Source organism: Lampetra planeri, chromosome 41, assembly GCF_965212315.1.
Source record: "Lampetra planeri chromosome 41, kcLamPlan1.2.h2, whole genome shotgun sequence".
NCBI classification, from domain to species: Eukaryota; Metazoa; Chordata; class Hyperoartia; order Petromyzontiformes; family Petromyzontidae; genus Lampetra; species Lampetra planeri.
In genome coordinates this window covers 1,194,140-1,212,360 of record NC_136147.1, presented here as the reverse complement: position 1 = coordinate 1,212,360, position 18,221 = coordinate 1,194,140, and the positions used below count along the sequence as shown (strand labels likewise).

Sequence of the window (18,221 nt, the reverse complement as noted above, 5' to 3'; positions counted from 1 at the left end):
ATGGTTGGCTTTCAATTAAATGTACCAACTGCAGGTTTTATTGCACCTATACACCTAAACAACTGAATATGTCTTTATATACCTTGCATGGACGCACTGTGCTAAATGGAGTGGTTCTGCGTTATAGGGCCCAGTAATTGAATGGGTGAATGGTTCAATGCACTCCGCACAACATGACATCTGAAGAGCTGGTTTCCAAAACATAATAATCCTAGAAATATTCCCATACTAAAGAGCGAACAGGACAAGTCTTGTTCAATCATCACCATCAATCATTATCATCAGCCATGCTCTATCCGCTGCTGGACAAAGGCCTCCCGACGCTGTCACCGCCCCACGTGATCCCACCACGGCACAATGCAACCTCCTCGCGAATGTGTTCCCTCCTTTGGCTGCCATTCTGTCACCAGTCTCGTCCGTTGGTCATGACACCTCCGAGCGAAGCCCGATTACTCTTCTAAATGGTCAAGATGGTTTCCCCAATTAGCGGTTGTTCTCTGACCCATTTGCTCTTCCCGTTTCCCGTGGGTGTTATTTCTAAGCATGCACACTTTGGGCACTATTCAGCGTTTGTTCCTTTACCTTTGTTAGGGTGCCACGGTGGCTAGGAGATGTTAACTACCTCGCCTGGTATACAGGAGGTTGTGGGTTAGATCCCAACCCTGATGCCTGCTGTATATTTGGAGTTTGCATGTTCTCTCTGTGGTCATGTGGATTTTTATCCGCGTCCTCTGGTTTTTCCCTTTACATCGTGCGTTTTAGATTCATTGGCTGCTGCTATAAATGTCCACATGACAAGCCACTTGGTTGAGCCATCACTTGTGGCTGGGTCACTGCTGACAAAGAGCTGCATAGCTCACCGGCCCTTTCCTGGTAAAATAAAATAATTGCTGAGTTTAGTTTCAGTATCCAGCATTCTGACACGTGTCACAGCTAGCAATATGTACAGATTCACATTTTAGACTCAATACATTTATCAATAAACACTGTGTGGCTTTAAATGAAAAACGTTATGCAGTAATAGGCGACGTTTCGGACAATGGCCCGGTAATGGATATCCACTGTAATTTATATGCGTAGAAACATCACCCCGCCCTTCCCCTCTGGTCTATGCACCTGATTGGCTCGCAAGTGACGACGTCACATTTGTTCCTCTAATGAAGACCAAAACAACAGGAGGAGGATTTATCCACACCTCTGGCTGTCCCCTGATGATGCTCATTGTAATTACGGGCGAAACGTCGTACTCGATTTGTAAATGTTGTGCGTTTACTCTCCAACACACCGGTGTGCTGTACTAGTAACGAATTGGCACGTTCTGTTCACGTGACAAACCCCTTACTAATTGGCTGTTTCGGGTTATGGCGGGTTTAACAACACATTCATATATTTGCACAGTGATCCTTTACGGACATAAAGGATCACGGCCCAAAACGTTGCCTATGAAATACTTTTCCTTTCCAGGCAGTGTCCTTGACGAATGCGTTGAGTGTTTTGTAATTTGCACCCGTGTGCCACTGCCAGCAGCGGTTTCGCCGAAGAGGTTGTCCAATTAAAGCTTCGGCCGGTTACCTACTGTAGGTGGGCGATGAAATGTGATCTGAAATCAAAGTGATGAAATGAGGAGGCAGACAAGGCAGGTCGGAGTGCTCTGGGGAATCTGAAATGGTTCACGAAAGCAACGTCCCAATGTGCCTCGGGAAGAACCTTTGAAATATCTGTTAAGTGGACGTCACAAATAAAAGCTCCAACATGTGCATCTCCCAACGACCATTGACACAGTTGTGCAGAAAATAAACAAGTTACGCATTGCATGACTTTGCATCAAATGAGGACCCCGCATTGTGAAGAGAGGGGCATTGCCCGAGTGATCGGCAGTCCACCAGCATTGATTGAAGCGAGACTGACTGCCGATGAGACACTGATACGTTGACACTGGTCCAGTTTCTTTGTATTTGAATCGATGCTTGTTGAATTAATGAACTCCCAGAAGGCCGTGCGGCTGATGGAATGTGCAAGAAATACTATGCAGAGACAGGCATGTGAAGAAGACATACTGTGTGCTCATTTAATTACCCAACGCACGCTAGTGATCAACTTGCAATAAATAACAAGCGTTCACATGCTACAACAACAAAAAGAACACGCCTAGGATAAGGATAAACACTTCGAAACCACTTAATGGTGCATCAACTAAAAGCGGCTCAATGTAACACACCTCCTCATTTCAATCTTTCCAATGCCCTGCCCCAATCTATCCCAGGGGACCCCCCCCCCAGCGACAGCTGCCCCTGTGCTGCATAAGGTGAATGCAGCACTTGGCCTGCGAGCCAGCACGAGTTTGCCAGTGGGGGGTGGGGGGAGGGTGATGCCGCTGCGTGGTTTTTCCCAATTACGTAAATTTCGCGAAATTCATCAAATTCGGCAAAACACGAAGGTGTGATGACCGTAAAAACTCACTGCAAGAGAATATAAACCCCGTGTGAGAATAGATGCTTTATTTACCGGAGTGTGTTCCTTCCCTCCAAGCAAGTGCTGTGGTACTCGAGAAGCACCGGACAGGCATCATGTATAAGGATATCCACCAAGGAGATTGGGCGATGAAATTTGCTCGTCTTGTTATTGGGGACAAGTTTTCCAAACTTGCTTGTGACGGCAAGCTGTTAGGACATTGGTGAGCCGATATTAAAATCACGATGAACTTTCATGTCAGCCAGTGGTGGTTCGTGGTGAACTAATTGGTGACTTTTGATAGATTGGTCAAATAATAATAACACGTGCAGTTTAACGCATAAATCCGAACTGTTAAAAAAAGTCGATGGGCTTGAAGGTCAAGAATAATCACTCACAGAGTGGCAGCCAAGAAACGGAACGCATCCTAGAGAGAGCTCCGGCGCCAGGGAGGAGATGGAGCGATGAAATAATAATCGTCAGTTGCGCGCTAGTTGGATTATTAAATCGCAGGATCGTGGCTGCAGTGGCTTTGGGAAACCTTCATCCAGCAGTGGATCGACCTTGGCTGATGGCAATGAATCATTCACAAACCCAGTGACTTTCAAGACGCCGTCGACTATTGTTTAGAAGTAGCTCGGGAGGATCCCCCGTTTATTTGTAGCATAAAATACGAGATGCCATCACATTGTGACCAAATGCAATTAGCTCAGCGTCTAATCAGCGTTAAGTGTCTCACATTAAAACGGACCGAAATAGCATCGCTTGTTTACGAGGCGTTTTACTGAAACACGCCTTTATTTGCAAAACAAAATCAGGTGTGGGTTTGTTGCAGGAGGATCAGCTTAACTTCCAGTAGTATTTATAAAACTGTTGTGTGACAAAACGGGGCCGTTGTTTAATATCAAACAGGATGTTTGGATAACAAAGTTTCAAACATATGGAAATTGCATCAAAGCTATTTTGGGGTTTGCAGGACCTGCTCGCCTGAGAATCTGTTAAGGTCACCACGACCGGTGAAAGAGAACCCTGTGCGCTCACTTCAATTCATGAGCATGAGCAATGCTCAATCCACTGCTGGATTGAGGCATCGCAAAGCCACTGCCTACATTCGTGATCCTACGATGTGCTGATCCAACTGCAGCAACCGCACGCGAGTCGATTTCATCGCTCCGTCTCCTGGGCGGAGCGAACGCACTCGGACGCGCGACGCTCTCCCACGCGTTCCATTCCTTGGCTGCCAATCCGGCGTGATTCTTGACCCTTGGCCATCGCCCCTTCGAGCGACGCATCCTGCCCCAAGTCTCGCTTACTTTTATTAACGGTCGAAACGATGTCTCTAACCTGTGTGACGCGCGCTCACCGCATTGCGCTGCACTTTCAGATGCGCTTCCGCAGCCCGTCTGGAAGGCTCTTCCTTCTGGTATTAGGAAGCCACTGAGAAGCTATCCACTTTTAAATCACCTGGATTGAAAACTAATTTCTTAAGAACTGCTTGTTTGTGTTTTTACGTTTGTTGTCCTTCCCCCCACACCTCCTATTAGCACGGTTAGCTACGTACGGTGCGAAAGAAGTTCAACATATGTACATACCTGTGTGCGCCCTCTGATCCACACGTTCCTCTATCCCAGCATAAATCACGGTGGAAGTCCGACGCATCCCCCAGACACAAACGGGGGCCGAGCGTGAACGCCCCGAGACACCCAGGGAGCAACAGGAACATGTTACATGCCAACAGCGTCAGCACATCAATCTTGACTCTAAAAAATAACCAACAGTGGACACAACGCGAGCTCCGGGGGGGGCCATAACGCCGACGCAACTTGCGTCGGGATCTAAAGGGAGCCAGCCGCGACCCAAAGACACAACAGGATAGGTTTCAAACTCTAGCAATTAATATCTCCCCCCCCTGCCCCACCCCGCCTTGCCCCCTCAACCTCACAGCGTTTCCTCTACAAGTAACATTTATTGTGGTCTCACGTGTGCGGTTTGAAAAAAATTATAAAAGCTAAAAAATCGTCTGCCACCGGCCACCCAGCCTCAACGCCTGTCAAAATATTTTGTCTGGGGTCCAGGGCCTCGAGCTTCAGAAAGCCCCACGGCCGGGGTCGTTGGCCCTGCGGGGGTCAGACCACGTTCAGGAAGGGCTGTCTGAAACCAGGAGCTGACGAAATGTCGCGGGGTTTCTCTCGGGCTGCCGCTGATAAACAATATGGGACGCCGTCTTGAAAGTGACGGGTTCGTTAATCATTGTCATCAGCATCGAAGGCAGCCTCAGGGCAACTTTGCCCTTAAGATATGTTCTGCAAACGGCCACAGACCTGTAATGAGATACCAACCTAGGCTCTACTCAATATTAGTAAGTACGTAAGTCTGAAAGCCTGTTATCACGCACTCTTATAAGTCCAGCACATCACGAATGCGCCGCGCTGATCACACACAGCGTAAGCTATTTGTAATAATAGCAACACTCATTTTAAGTCCGTCGCAAAACAGTCTCCCACTCAAGAATGGATCCTGAGCATCTTCCGTGAACTGGTTCCTGCTCTTCGGGCCGGAGACCCCGGTTAAACTGGACTGGCCGTGTCGTACACGGTTTGCACATGGGTAACCGCAGCAGATCACCATGGGCTGTGGATCGTAAATGGTATCGACTGTGGTCCGCTTAGGCCGCTGGTACTACACAACTGCTCGCTGAGATGGGACGGAGCGGATTGATGCAGGCTGCTGTTGAGGTTCGGTAGCCAATGCAACTCGTCTCGTATCATGGTCCTGATATTCGGGCTTACACACTAGTAACTTTTGAGTTGCAGAGCATAGAGATGCAACCGTTCCCTAGTTGGATAATTTTGCGTCCAATTGTGCAGCTACAGTGCCAACTTCGAGCTTTAATATCATAACGTAGACTTTCACGACTAATGTTATGATTCATATTCGGTTTATTGGTTGGGTTAGATTGTGCAGCTATGTCAGTCTGAGCTCTGCATTCTCCAATGCCTGACACAGCCAAACCAAGTAAAGTTGTCGCGTGGGCAAATGTGCCCCAATCTTTTTTGTTTTTCAGCAAAACTGGCTTTTATTTGGCTGTGTCGGGTGGTGGAGGGTTAACCCTTTCCTGTTCCGATGACGTACGTGCACATCATCGAAACCGCAAAAAAAACTAAACTAAAATAATTTTATCGGCAGTGAGGCTCCCACAAGGCCATGCGGGAGGGCATGTGGCACAGTTTGACGCCAGCTATCATAGAGCGCAGTCGTGTCGTTTCGGTTCTCAACGGCGCTACGCCTCTCTAAATTAAATTAACGTTGAGCTGCTTGCGCGTTCTGAGATGTAGAGGTGAGCGGGACCCACCCCCTGCAACTTGCAGACATCTCAGAACGGGAAAGGGTTAAATGCAAGTGCGGGTCTCTCGACGCCGTACAAAAAAGCGGGACGTGTACATTTTCTCGGGGGGGGATGAACCAGGAGCACACACCATGCGTGACCGAGCGTTTCAAAATACTGCGGCTTCGTGGTGGTGGAGTCAGTTATGTTTAAACAGCATTCTAGCGGCAGTGTTTGAGGGAGCATGCTTCCAATTCTTGAAGGGATACTACACATTAGCCAGAACGTTCCAACAACAATCTTGACATGGAAAATCGACTTAAGTTGGTCATGCAACTCGGGCCACTTTGGGTCAAGAGCCAAGTCAAAGCCACGTTAATTGTCAGCTCGTAAATTTATTGCATCGCTCTACATTCTTTATTTGGCGGAGCGTTGGCGCAGTGGTTAGTGCACTATGCTACGAACTCCGTGACCTGAATTCGGTATCCCGGCCATGGCTAACATCAGTGGGGAGTGATACGTGAACCGGTCCTGCCCCACCCCCCACCATCACCAACTAACACGACCAGCGTGGTGAAGTATGGCCAAACAACCCCAATGATTGACATGGCACAGTGGGGGTGGGGGGGAGGGGAGACCTTAATCCAGCAGTGGCTTGACAAAGTGCTGAAATATCCACCCAAGTATTTTTACTTTGTTATGAAACAGCAACGGGTTAGACGGCACTTTGCGTGCGCCGTACCGACAATCGGCAGCGCTTCTAAAGAAGCAGTTGGTTGAATTGTGGGCATCACGAAGACAGGCGGAGCTAATATAACGCTCGGAGCGCCGCGAGACCTCGATTGCCAGCGGCGAAGTGTAATTGACAGCAGAGACTTAACCCGGGGGGGGGGGGGAGGGGGTCTGAGCCGTGAACTTCAGCAGGTGAACTTCTCGTCGTCTTAAGACACGGTCGTGCGCGCACGCACACACGCTGCCTCTGGGAATCCATGTCTCCATTATCTACAAAATCTAAACATTTGAAAGCAATACCACGAGGGGTTTCTGTTGGCCCGGCTTGAATTGAACAAGCTACAAGCATTCCTTTCCTTCTCCGCGGACTGAACTTAAAGTGCTTTTGTCAGGATATCCTGTGTACGCCGGAAAAAAAAATTGCACGTGTTAAATCTCTGACCTGCGTTGCACTGGGAGATCTGCTTAGCTGCCGGCCTCCGCACGTGACAAACCAAAGCTTGAGCCGAGCGGTGCACATTTCCGGCAATGATGAACGCACATCGTATGCCCATAGCCCTGTTTTCCGTACACTGCTCCGTGAAAAACTCGCCCCCCCTCCCCCCAATGATGCGTCGGTCACCACGGGAGGGGGTGGGGGGGGGAAGTTGTTTGACCATACTTCACCACGACGGTCAGTGTGTGATGGTGATAACACGCTGGAGATGTCGACCTCGGGCCGCCAAGTTTGCAGCGCAGTGCACCCAACCGCTCTGCCACCACTCCACCCCAACAGATGTCAAAAAAATTGTCCATCTCTCTCGCAAGATAATGAATCGGGCGATGCATCTTCCTTCACATATCCGTCCATCGACGTAAAACATAAAAAAACATATTTCCTGCACAGCCCGTCAGCCACACGGCATGATGGGAGTGCAAACTTTCATCAGCATTTTTTCAAGACAAGCAAACTCCGGATGGGTTTTTGATAATACAATGTCTAAATCAGCAGAGCACTATTACAGAATAGAGGACTTTTCGCCGTGTGATCAGACTTGCATTTACTGCTCACCATAACCCCGGCCAAGTACGAGCGGCTGACAGTATTTACCTCGTGCAAATGCACGAGGTGAGGTGGGGATATCTGCATTTATAATTATAATTTTTTAGTAATGGGTCTAAATTATAATGTAGTGCTGCATTCGTTTTACATGATACAGCCTGGGGTGCGATGTCGTGTATTTTACACGTTCTCAGTGTTGGCCACCCACGTGTTCATCGCGTGTCACGTAATGTGCCCCGAGATGCCTCTATCTGATGCGAAGTGCGCAATATGAAGAAACAAAACACCATCGGTGATGCCGCTGCTGCTGCATTGACAGCGGTGCGTGAGCACAAATCCCAACCACGACCCAGCACGTGCGTCAATAACACTGTGGCTTCCCGAACAAGAACCGGACTGAAGACCCAGCGAAGAAGCAGCCCTGGGTCCTCTCTGCAGAGCCAGTGACAGTTGGGACCACTCCCAACCGCGCCCCGACAACGTAGACAACCACGCGAGGAGGATGAAGGGGTGTGGGATATTTCCTCCATTGATGAAAAGGGTGCATACCATCAGGCGTTTATCACCAAAGACTGCCCCAATACAACGCACGTACTTTGCATGTGAGGGGTTGTGTGAGAGGCTGTTGTTGTGTGAGGGATTTGTATGTAATGGGTTGTTGTGTGAGGGTTGTTGTTATGAGGGATTTGTATTTAATGGGTTGTTGTGTGAGGGTTGTTGTTATGAGGGATTTGTATTTAATGGGTTGTTGTGTGAGGGTTGTTGTTATGAGGGATTTGCATGTAATGGGTTGTTGTGTGAGGGATTGTTGTTGCGACAAGCGAGGTGGGCCGGGAGAGGTGCGTGGTGGGTGATGAGTATCGAGAATGGGGGTGTGTGTGGTGGGGGGCTCTTACTGCCGCTGGAGCGCTTGCTTGACGGGGAAGCGCTTGCCGCAGCTGCGGCATCGGAAGTCCTTCTCCTCGGGGCCGCGCTGGTGCAGCGTCTGCACGTGCTCGGCCAGGACGCTGGCGCTGGGGAAGCTGCTCTCGCACTGCGGGCACGCGTGGCAGCCTGGGCCTACGAGAGACGCAGCATCGGCAAGCGGCCCCGTCGTGATCCTCCTCATCGTACACAACCGCACGAGATGGGCGGAACTCGTGGAGTCTGCGTTCGACGTCGCTTCGAGCGTTGAACGGCGTTCTAACGGAGTGGTCTTTGCCGATAGCATCGGGCAACCCAGCGGCATTTGTATCACACGCTTGGCTGACGAAACGCAGAAGGTTGTAAAACGGTCCACACTTTGCTTGCTGAAAACAAATTATGCTGGGTAAAAAATATCGGTCTGTAGAGCCAATAGGCCCGATGGACTAAACACTCTTGCGGAGGCGAGGGTTGGTGAATCACACAAATGTTGTTAAACTCCCCTCCCGTGGCTTGCTCGGATAAGTCGATACAGAAAAGTGTGTACTGATATCATCTGTCCCATCCGTATAGGAATAGAGTGTTGCTCTCTCGCACGCTTGGGTTTTTCTCCGATTGATCCGGTAACCTCCCACATGGTAAGACTCATTAATTGGCCGTGAACCACTTTACATATAGTGGACCACAGAGGTTGGACAATGATCGTCGCTGGATCACCGCGTGGCTGCCTTCCTGTTTGGTTTTTCCTCGCGCCTCTTCGAGAGGGAGGGATACCGGTGCAAGTTGAAATTAGTATAGTACAATAATGCTCATGGCGAACAGCGGTTCCCAAACTCTGGTGGTGGTAACAAAAGAAAAAGCTGGCAGTTAGGCTTGTTGAAAACTTGTTCGTGAGTAGGTTTTCCGTATGCACAATAGAGACCCGATGCACATAACTATTCAAACCAACTAAAGTACATCCCAGCCACTGTCAATCCACTGGTAGATGTAAGCCTGCCCACGCCATGTTTGTGAGGGATTTTACTTTTGACTCTACTTCACCACGCTGGTGACAGAGGGCCAACGGTGGCAATGCTTGAAAAGAGCGGAAAGTGCAAATAGCAGATCCACGGCAATCAATAAACGCCCGTTCAAAAAGCGACAGTGCAAACGATTCACTCATATTGATTTTAAAAAAATAACAACCCTCAACACGTTTGTCAATAATTGTGCTTCGTGCACCGCCGCCAATGCAGCAGCAGGAGCACCACCAACTAATTTGTCTCACTTTGATTTTGCAGGAGGTGCGGCCGTGTTCATTGTTTGAAAACTTCCTGAACACAAAAAAATTACTCCAAAATTGAGCACTACAGAATGTAAACATTGGGAATGATTACACTGACGGTAGCTCGCTATCAGCCATTTTTTTATATCGCTATCAGCCCTTCAGGAATTGCTGATAGCGATATGCAAACTGTGGCAGAGTCCGATAAGCACGGTGGGCTATACACGGTGCGAAATAATACACACACGCATCCTGTACGAGCTCCACGGGTTGTCTAAAAGCGGGCCGTAAATTAACCCCGTCACGACCTCGTGACTTTTGGAACAAACTTCGCAGACCAGCAGGAAGACGTGTGCACCACGGACCATCTCTTGCTCATATGAATAGCCACGTGTTTACACCAAGGAGGGGATTGTTTGAATAATACACACGCACAATGCCCATAAATAGCCTTTGGGTTCCACAGCGTGATCTGTTTATAGATGCCCCGCGAAAATAATAGGGCATTACGTAATACTATGATCGTCGAATTAACACAATGCAAACGCAAACGATATGCCTCTTTCACATGACTGCCTCCACATACAGCATTAACATGTTTGTTTACACATCCCTATCGATCACAGGGCAATTCTGGGAGTGCAAGATATATTTAATCCATCAGTCTATTGGCATTTTCGACCAATATTACACAGCAGCATTGGTTCAACACAAGCAAACTCCAGGATGGTTTCGAGGTTACACGGTGTCTCATCAGCAGTGTCAGGCTTGCTTGAACCCTGCTGTGTGAACTGTCAAATGTCCACATCTGGCAGTTCACACCCGTGTGTTGGAGGCCAAACCTACAGCGTTTACAATTGACACATTTTGTTCACGTGACAAACCTTACTAATTGGCTGTGTCGGGTGGTGGTGAGTTTATGACACATTCATATTTACGTGATCTAACCCCAAAACGCTATCAAACCAAACAAAACGTTTTATTTTACCACGCAAGGCCCACTGAGTTGTGTAGCTCTTTAATCAGAAGCGACCTGGACACAAACGATATCTCAATGAAGTGGATTATCATATCGAAATTTATATTAATTTTGGATTTTCATATCGAAATGTAAAGCAGCCAAATTCTCCAATTGCATAAATGTGAAGGGAAAAACCGGAGGACCCAGAGAAAAAGCCACGTGACCACGGGGAGAACGTACAAACTCCAAACATACAGAGGGTCGGAATCGAACCCACGTCCTCTTGCATACCAGGCGAGGTCGTTAACATCTCGCCAAATTTGGGTTGCCAAATGTTGCCAACAATTGCACGAGGGCAGAACAATTCTTGGTCCCAACCAGGTGCCAGCGCGTGTGCCCAATTTGTGAGGATGGTGATATCTCAACTATAATCATTTAAGCTTGTAAAAACACCACACGGCATTCGCTCGCTCTCGAAGACGGAGAACGACTCGGAGGCACAATGAACATCACGCCACCACCGCGCCCCATTCATTGCTACTCACGACAGCATTCAACGTTACGCCGATCTGTTTGGACGCAGAGGGCACGCACCCAACGGGGATTGTTCCTTTCAGCGAGGCGCTACATGTTCTTTGTTTTAAAAGTAAACAAACACGAAAATAACCGAGAGGAAAATATCATCGGCGTGCCCCCCCCCCATCCCGTGCTCCGTTCATCTTCCGCTGCTCGTCGCAAGCTACACCGCCCCCACCCACCCACCCCCGCCTCCACTGGGCTCTCATCCACAAACTCACTCCACGTTCACGACTGCGCAGCCTCAAACCTTTCCCGTTGACGAGCGGCGCTCAGCCTGCGCAGTTCCCCCAAGTTTAACACGTCGACAAATCCGTCCCTTCGTCATCATCACGTCGGGATTGTGGTCTGGGATGTGACCGAATTGACTCATTTCTTTGTTTGTGATAATCTGTTTTGTTGTTTGTGTTTTTTTCTTCTTTTGGTGCCATTTTTTTATTAGTTTATTTACTTACTTGGGTTTTCATTTCGTGTGCGTATTGGGCTTCTTTCGTGCCGTGCGTAGACAATCGAGTATACGGGATTTGGTCCTTATATGTAATTCATGTACAGCGCTTTTGGATGCTGTTGGCATGAATTAAGCAATATAAAATTAATGTATTATTCGCAGCGATGTAAAAAATACATCCAGCCCCTGCTGCACGAGTCGATTTCGACGCTCCATCTGACTTGCCGAATGTCCCCTCGGACGTGTTCCGTTCCCCGGCTGCCACTCCGTGACAAGCGTGTGGCACGTTAAACAAATGCCGCCTTCATGGGAGCCTCTCAATGACGCAGGGAAAAATGAGGCAGATCACGTGGCAAACTTTGCGAGTGGCAGCCGAGGAATTGGAATGCGTCCGAGAGTGCCGCCACTAAGGTGACTCAACGATGAAATCAGCTCGTGTCTGTCGGTGTCAAGCAGAATGTGAGACACTCATATATTGGCTGAAAACATCTTAATATATAGGGCGTTGTCGACCTTGGGAAATTGTTGGCACCGTCTCAACCACCGCCTGGCTGCTTAGTTCCCATTTGTGTGTGGTTCCTCACACCTCCGAGTCATTTTATCTCTCTCTTGAGATAGAGGCAGAGCGGCACAGCAAGTAAATACCGTGCCTCTAACAACTTTTCAATTATTATATTCCTACATCACAGTACCGCAAGAGATTATATTACATAGCGACAGCTTGGGGGAGGCCTTCATTCAGTTCATCCAGCAGAGGATTGGCCATGGCCAACGGCTGGTGATCGAGGAGATTTTTTTTCTATGACGGGAAGGGGGAGAGGGGGGGGGCGACTTCTCACGCTTTTCCGCGTTTCCGAGAGCCTTGGCAGAAGACGCACTCCGTGGACGACAGCGCAGGGGGAGTTTCTGGGGAAGTGGCCGCACGCAGGAGACACGCTTTCTGTTGTGATTGAAAGCAGGGCCCGGCTCTTCCGGCTCTTCCGGCTCTTTTGGCGGCAGTCGCACGCGGACTCGCGGGCCACGCCACCGCTGCAGCGGCATCGGCGGCATCGCCACATCGGCGGAGCGGTGGATGTGGATTTTCAACAAAAGTTTGTTTCCTGCGCATAATTAGCCTGGAACTCGGCCAGGAGGCTATCTTTCCTTTTTTTGCTCGTTATCGCGGATAAAAATCTGAATGGATTCGAAGCAGGCGTGGCGCACGTGCACATCAAAGCGACGGACGTAACGGGAGCCCCGGCGTTGGTCTGATAATTCCAAATAAATAAAAACCAAAACCAAAGTTTGACAGATTTTCAACAAAGACAAGGCAGACACCGCGAGCCGGGTTTGCGGATATTTCTCTCGGGAGGACACATTCGTAACTACGGTCATTCCCACGTCGGTGTACGCATCGTGCCGAGCGACACCGCCGCGTGGGTTGTCGCGGTCGCACTGCCATGCAGCTTTCTGCCGCTGCGCTTTCCCGGTTATGCCGCACGTCGCTCCGTGCGGGGGCGTCAGACGTTTCGCTCCACGTGCCCCGGCAGCTTCTTGACTCGAAACGAAACGTCGGACACCGCGCCCAACAGCGTGCGGTACAACCCCCCGAAAACATGCCAGAGGACCGCCATGGCGAGTGTCCGACGACGTTCTACGGTGACATCGCGTGCCGGTGTCTCTGTGTCAACCGCTGCGCTCTCGTGCGTCAGACTTTGTGTTGCTCATGTGCCGGAAGGCACGCGGCAGATTTTGACTTCACAAATTCACGACAACGCAATTTGTGCGCACACTGTCAATTATGTCGCTCACATGTCAAGCTATTCAACGGCTTTGTTCAGCCACTCCAAAGGGTTCCTTATTGAATTGTAATTTTGGTGACGTTTAATTTACGTGAAATGTGGGGGGGGGGGGAGCACTGTGACGAGATGTTAACGGCCTCGCCTGGTATACAGGATGTCGTGGGTTCAATCCCGATCCTGGCACCTGTATATTTGGAGTGTGCCTGTTCTCTCTGTGGTCATGTGGAGTTTCTCCAGATCCTCCGGTTTTTACATCCACACTTAGAAACATGCTGCTATAAATGTCAACACGATGAGCCACTTCGTTGAAATATCATTTGATAGTCAGGTCGCTTCTGAAGAAGAGCAATGTAGCTAAGTGGGCCTTACCTGGTAAAATAGAAAAATAAAATTGTACTTAAACTGTTTCCACAGAAATCAAGATCCTGAAATAGACGGCCGCGCTTATCATTGAAATCAGGATCAAGACGTCATCGTGGTCAAAGCTGTTGATACCACAACCGCACCCCGCCAATCGTTTGCTACCCTCCACCAGATTTTCACCAGATTCCAGGCAGATCCAAGACCTGCCCTGATTAGTTTCCCACCATCTGCTCTTCGGTTTGCCGTACATCAGCGTGTATATCAAAACAGTGCGGTATACGTTGGCGAACGGTAGCAGTTTCCTTCCTCTGAAGGAAACGAAATACGTTTTTTTTATTTGAATGAGGTCCAATTAGCATTTTAACCATGCAGCAAACTTCCACAGAGATTCATCGTAAAAATTAACTGGAGTGCCGCTTACAGTTTCAGCTCAGTTTCTGTTTCCTTCTAGATTAGAAGTTATTTGCAGATAAAGAACTAAACATAAATAAACAATCATGTGCACGCACGACTTCTGTAACGCTTCCCAACGTGCGTCTCGTCCTCGGGAGCATTTCATTCAGCGGTGGTGATTAAATGTAAATGTTGTGGGTTTACTCTCCAACACACCGGTGTGCTGTACTAGTAACGGATTGGCACGTTTTGTTACATTACAAACCTTTGTAATTGGCCGTGTCGGGTGGTGGTAGGTTTTACGGCACATTTATATTTACACAATCATAACCTAAAACACCTATATTACGGTTAATTGTGATTCTTAAATGTTGTTAGTTTTAATGTTAGGTTATAAACACTTAGTATGTGCCGGGTGAAATGTGGGCTAAGTTTTGCCCAATCCTGGCCCAGGTGGCTGAAATATTAAGTGAAATCAACTATACCAAAGATGCTATAAAATGTATGTATGTTGAACTTATTTTGCACTGTACATAGCCAACCGTGCTAATCGGAGGTGCGGGGGAAGGACAACAAACTAAACACAAAAATAAATTCTAAATAAATTAGTTTTCAATCTAGATTTCAAAGTGCATCTCTTCGCTCCAGTGGCTTCCTAATATTGGAAGGAACAGCGTTAGAGGCGTCCGCAGAAGCGCAGATGAAAGAGCGCGATGCAGTGACCGTCTTTGTCCGATGGCGAGCCAAAAGCCGGCAAAAGCCACTGCGAGGATGTTTTATGAAGGTTTCGTGAAAGTTGTTGGATCGAAGGTCGTTGGGCTAAAGCGGTCTTTACGATTCTGCTTGGCGGGGAATGTGGCCGGTTTTCTCGACGGCAAGTTTCCAAATAGCATCACGGCTTCACGCTGACGTTTTGTTCATCCTAGATCATCTTTGTGAGAGTCACCGTGCCCACCGTTCAGAAGAGGACACCGATAATTCTTTCAACCCGAGTTGGACAGCAGTAAAACGAAGTAGCCGTTACATTTAAACAAAAAATCTTAAATACCAAACTAGAAAATCACAGCATTATGCATTGGGATCTTAGGATGGAATGGGCATTATAAATTTGAATAATTCATACGCCGAATTTTCTGTATTTTCGTTATTAAATTTCCCCACGATGCACCAGACTCTCAGACAAAGCGACGTTTACAGGAAAGGCTCCCTACTAATCTGCAAGCAGAGGGCAGGCCCTGTGCGAGGCCCAGGGATTTACTCCAGCTCTTTCAAACTCCCATGCCAGCACGGAACAACACGGATAATTTGAGGGTGGCTGCACAGGAGGTTGCTTAAATGAAATCCACACTTTTAGCGAAGATCAAAGACGCAAATTATAAGGGGGACAAAAGCGCCCCGACGCTAAATAAACGTGGGCTCGAGCTCCAAATCCACGCGAATCCATAATCAAGGCTCAACGCATACCTCTCTCCAAAGGCTCTTTGAGCCGTTCCTCTTCCTCTCTCCTGATTGGCTCTTCGTCGCGCAGCTCCTCCCCCTCCTCAGTGTCGCTGTCCAGGTAGCCAATCAGAAGCTCCTCGTCGGTCTCTATTTCATCCACAGCCAAGTAGAAAATGTTCTCTCCCTCCTAGGAAATTATCACATCTCAGCGAGCGCAGTGGCGGACACACAGACCAAAGAGGGAAGAACAACAATTAACATTTTAGTACATTTGGGTGGCGCAGTACCTCACAAGTAAGAAGCTCCTGGGTTTGATTCCCGACTCGAGCTCTTTTCTGCGTGGTCTTTGTACGCTATTCTGCATGGGATTTCTCCAGGTTCTTCGGTTTCCTCCCATAGCTAATTTTTAAAAAAAACCCATGCAATGTTACCGTTATTGGCCAAACATCCAAATGTTGAAAATTTACCTGAAAAATTGCCTCATTTGGCGAGCCAGGGCTATAGCACCTCGACGCCCATGGGAATCGAGTTTCGCAGCGTCTGCACGATGCACCAACCCTCGACTCCACCGTGCTGGTATTACAGGGCGTGCATGGCCACCACCACCAGGCGCTCAATAACTGCACTCAATTGTCAAGATCAAAGCCACATAACCATCGGGAAATTAAAGAGAGGGTACTTTTTGGTTTTAAACGTGGCCCCCTGGGCATGCTGACCTCGACTGAGTCACTCACAGACACTGGCAGCTTCTCCCAACCGTGAGTCATTTCCTGATCGTTTGTCAAAAAAAAACCCACGGACGGTGCTTGACATTTGATCTATTCGTTACGATTTGTATCCCTGACGGAGAAACATTTCACGCAAGGATTATTTTCAATGGGGCATTGTGAGAAGACTCGAAAGGATCGCGACAAATGCCACTGGAAAATATCGTTCCCGGAAGACTCGTCGTAAGCTGGTGGAGTAAACACGATAACATTGATTTAATTTGTTCGTGGAGGGACCGACTATGTGTTAATGCTGCTGCCTGTGGTTAGTGCACATTAACCACAGGCAGCAGCAGCAGCAGCAGCCAAGAATAATGCAATGACCCATATCTGGGTGCTAAGCTATCCAACTGCCCACTCCCGCACTCATACATTCCCAATGGCAACGATTGCGAGCGCAGGTGAACGGAGACGGAGAGTGGGACACCGGTGCTCCCACGTGAACTCAATAAAGCCACACCTCGATTGGGCAGCGAACGGTAACGCCGAGGTTGAGCCACGCCGGTGACTTTGAAGAAAGAAGCGTGTGTGTAAAAGCATCGCTCGCTCGCTCGCTCCACCGCAACAACGCGCCTGGCCCGCCGCCATTCAAGCACCGGGGGGATAACTTTACGAAGCGGCTCGGGGGGGAGTGGGGGGCTGCGTCCCATTGAAGGTGCTGCGTCTCATTATGCAGCAGCCTCTCTGCAAAGTGCAACAGCACATTCACGCCGCCGTGAAGCAGGACGACACGTTCACACACACACGACCAAAAACAGAGCCAGCGGTTGTTTCCATTGTGCATATCGCCAGCCGACCCAACCCCCAACACCCCCCCGCCCGCCGCCCCACACTTCCATGGAATGGAAAGCCGTAGCGGGGGAACACCCGACGAACAGTAGACAGCAATATTCGTGGGTCTTTCGTGAAAAGTCACGTCGATAGGTTCAAAGAAAATAACAAAGAATAACCGATCCACGTGACTTTACCGAAAGACCCAAGAATATGAATTCCTGCAGTCACGAAAGCTTTAAGTCAAGTACACAGCAATAACTCAAACTATGAACCATTATTTTATATTTTACCAGGTAAGGCCCACTGAGCTATAAAACGATTTTCAGAAGCCACCTGGCCACAAGTGATGAGCTCAACGAAGTGGCTTATCACGTGCAAATGATTTTTTTTTTATAGCATAAAGCCCACGACCGCAGGTCTGGCTCAAGAGCGAGTCCGCTGATGGATTACTGCTCTGGCAAAACGTAGAAAGTGTAAGCAGCGGTACTACATTACCGCGGTAAAAATGAATGCGCGTGGCAGAATATTGCGAGCACCTGTGACCGCTTTGCACGTGCACGCGCGCGTGTGCACGTGCATGCGTCCGTGCGCGCGCGTGAGTTACGGGAGAGCATTGGCGTTCTCTCAAACCGGCCGCGTGAACGTTCGTGCAGTTACAGAAGCGCCCCCGGTTGCGCTTCGTATAGACTGAGCTGCATAAGTGTTCTGCAAGTCCATCATGAACGTAAGTATGTATAAAGCAATAATTTGCACTTGTTAGAAACCATATAGATAATAGCAAACACAAACTACCGAGTTGAACAAAGCATATTGTAAAACAGCTGAAACTAAATTATATCCAAGAGGCTGACTTCCAAAGGTTGGGAGTTCCACAACCAGGGGTCCCTGCAGAGAGTTCCACAACCAGGGTACCAGCAGAGAGTTCCACAACCAGGGTACCAGCAGAGAGTTCCACAACCAGAGGTCCCAGCAGAGAGTTCTACAACCAGAGGTCCCAGCAG

General features: G+C 48.8%; 1 protein-coding gene across 1 annotated transcript in view; it reads right to left on the bottom strand.

Annotated features, from left to right (window-relative positions):
- Positions 1-18,221, bottom strand: part of PRDM5 (PR/SET domain 5) — a 119,019-nt gene that overhangs the window by 88,415 nt on the left and 12,383 nt on the right. The window contains exons 4-5 of the mRNA XM_078613282.1: positions 15,704-15,866; positions 8,447-8,609 (exon numbers count right to left, since the gene is read on the bottom strand). Coding sequence (XP_078469408.1) covers positions 8,447-8,609; positions 15,704-15,866 — 326 coding nt within the window. The remainder of the gene's footprint in view (positions 1-8,446; positions 8,610-15,703; positions 15,867-18,221) is intronic.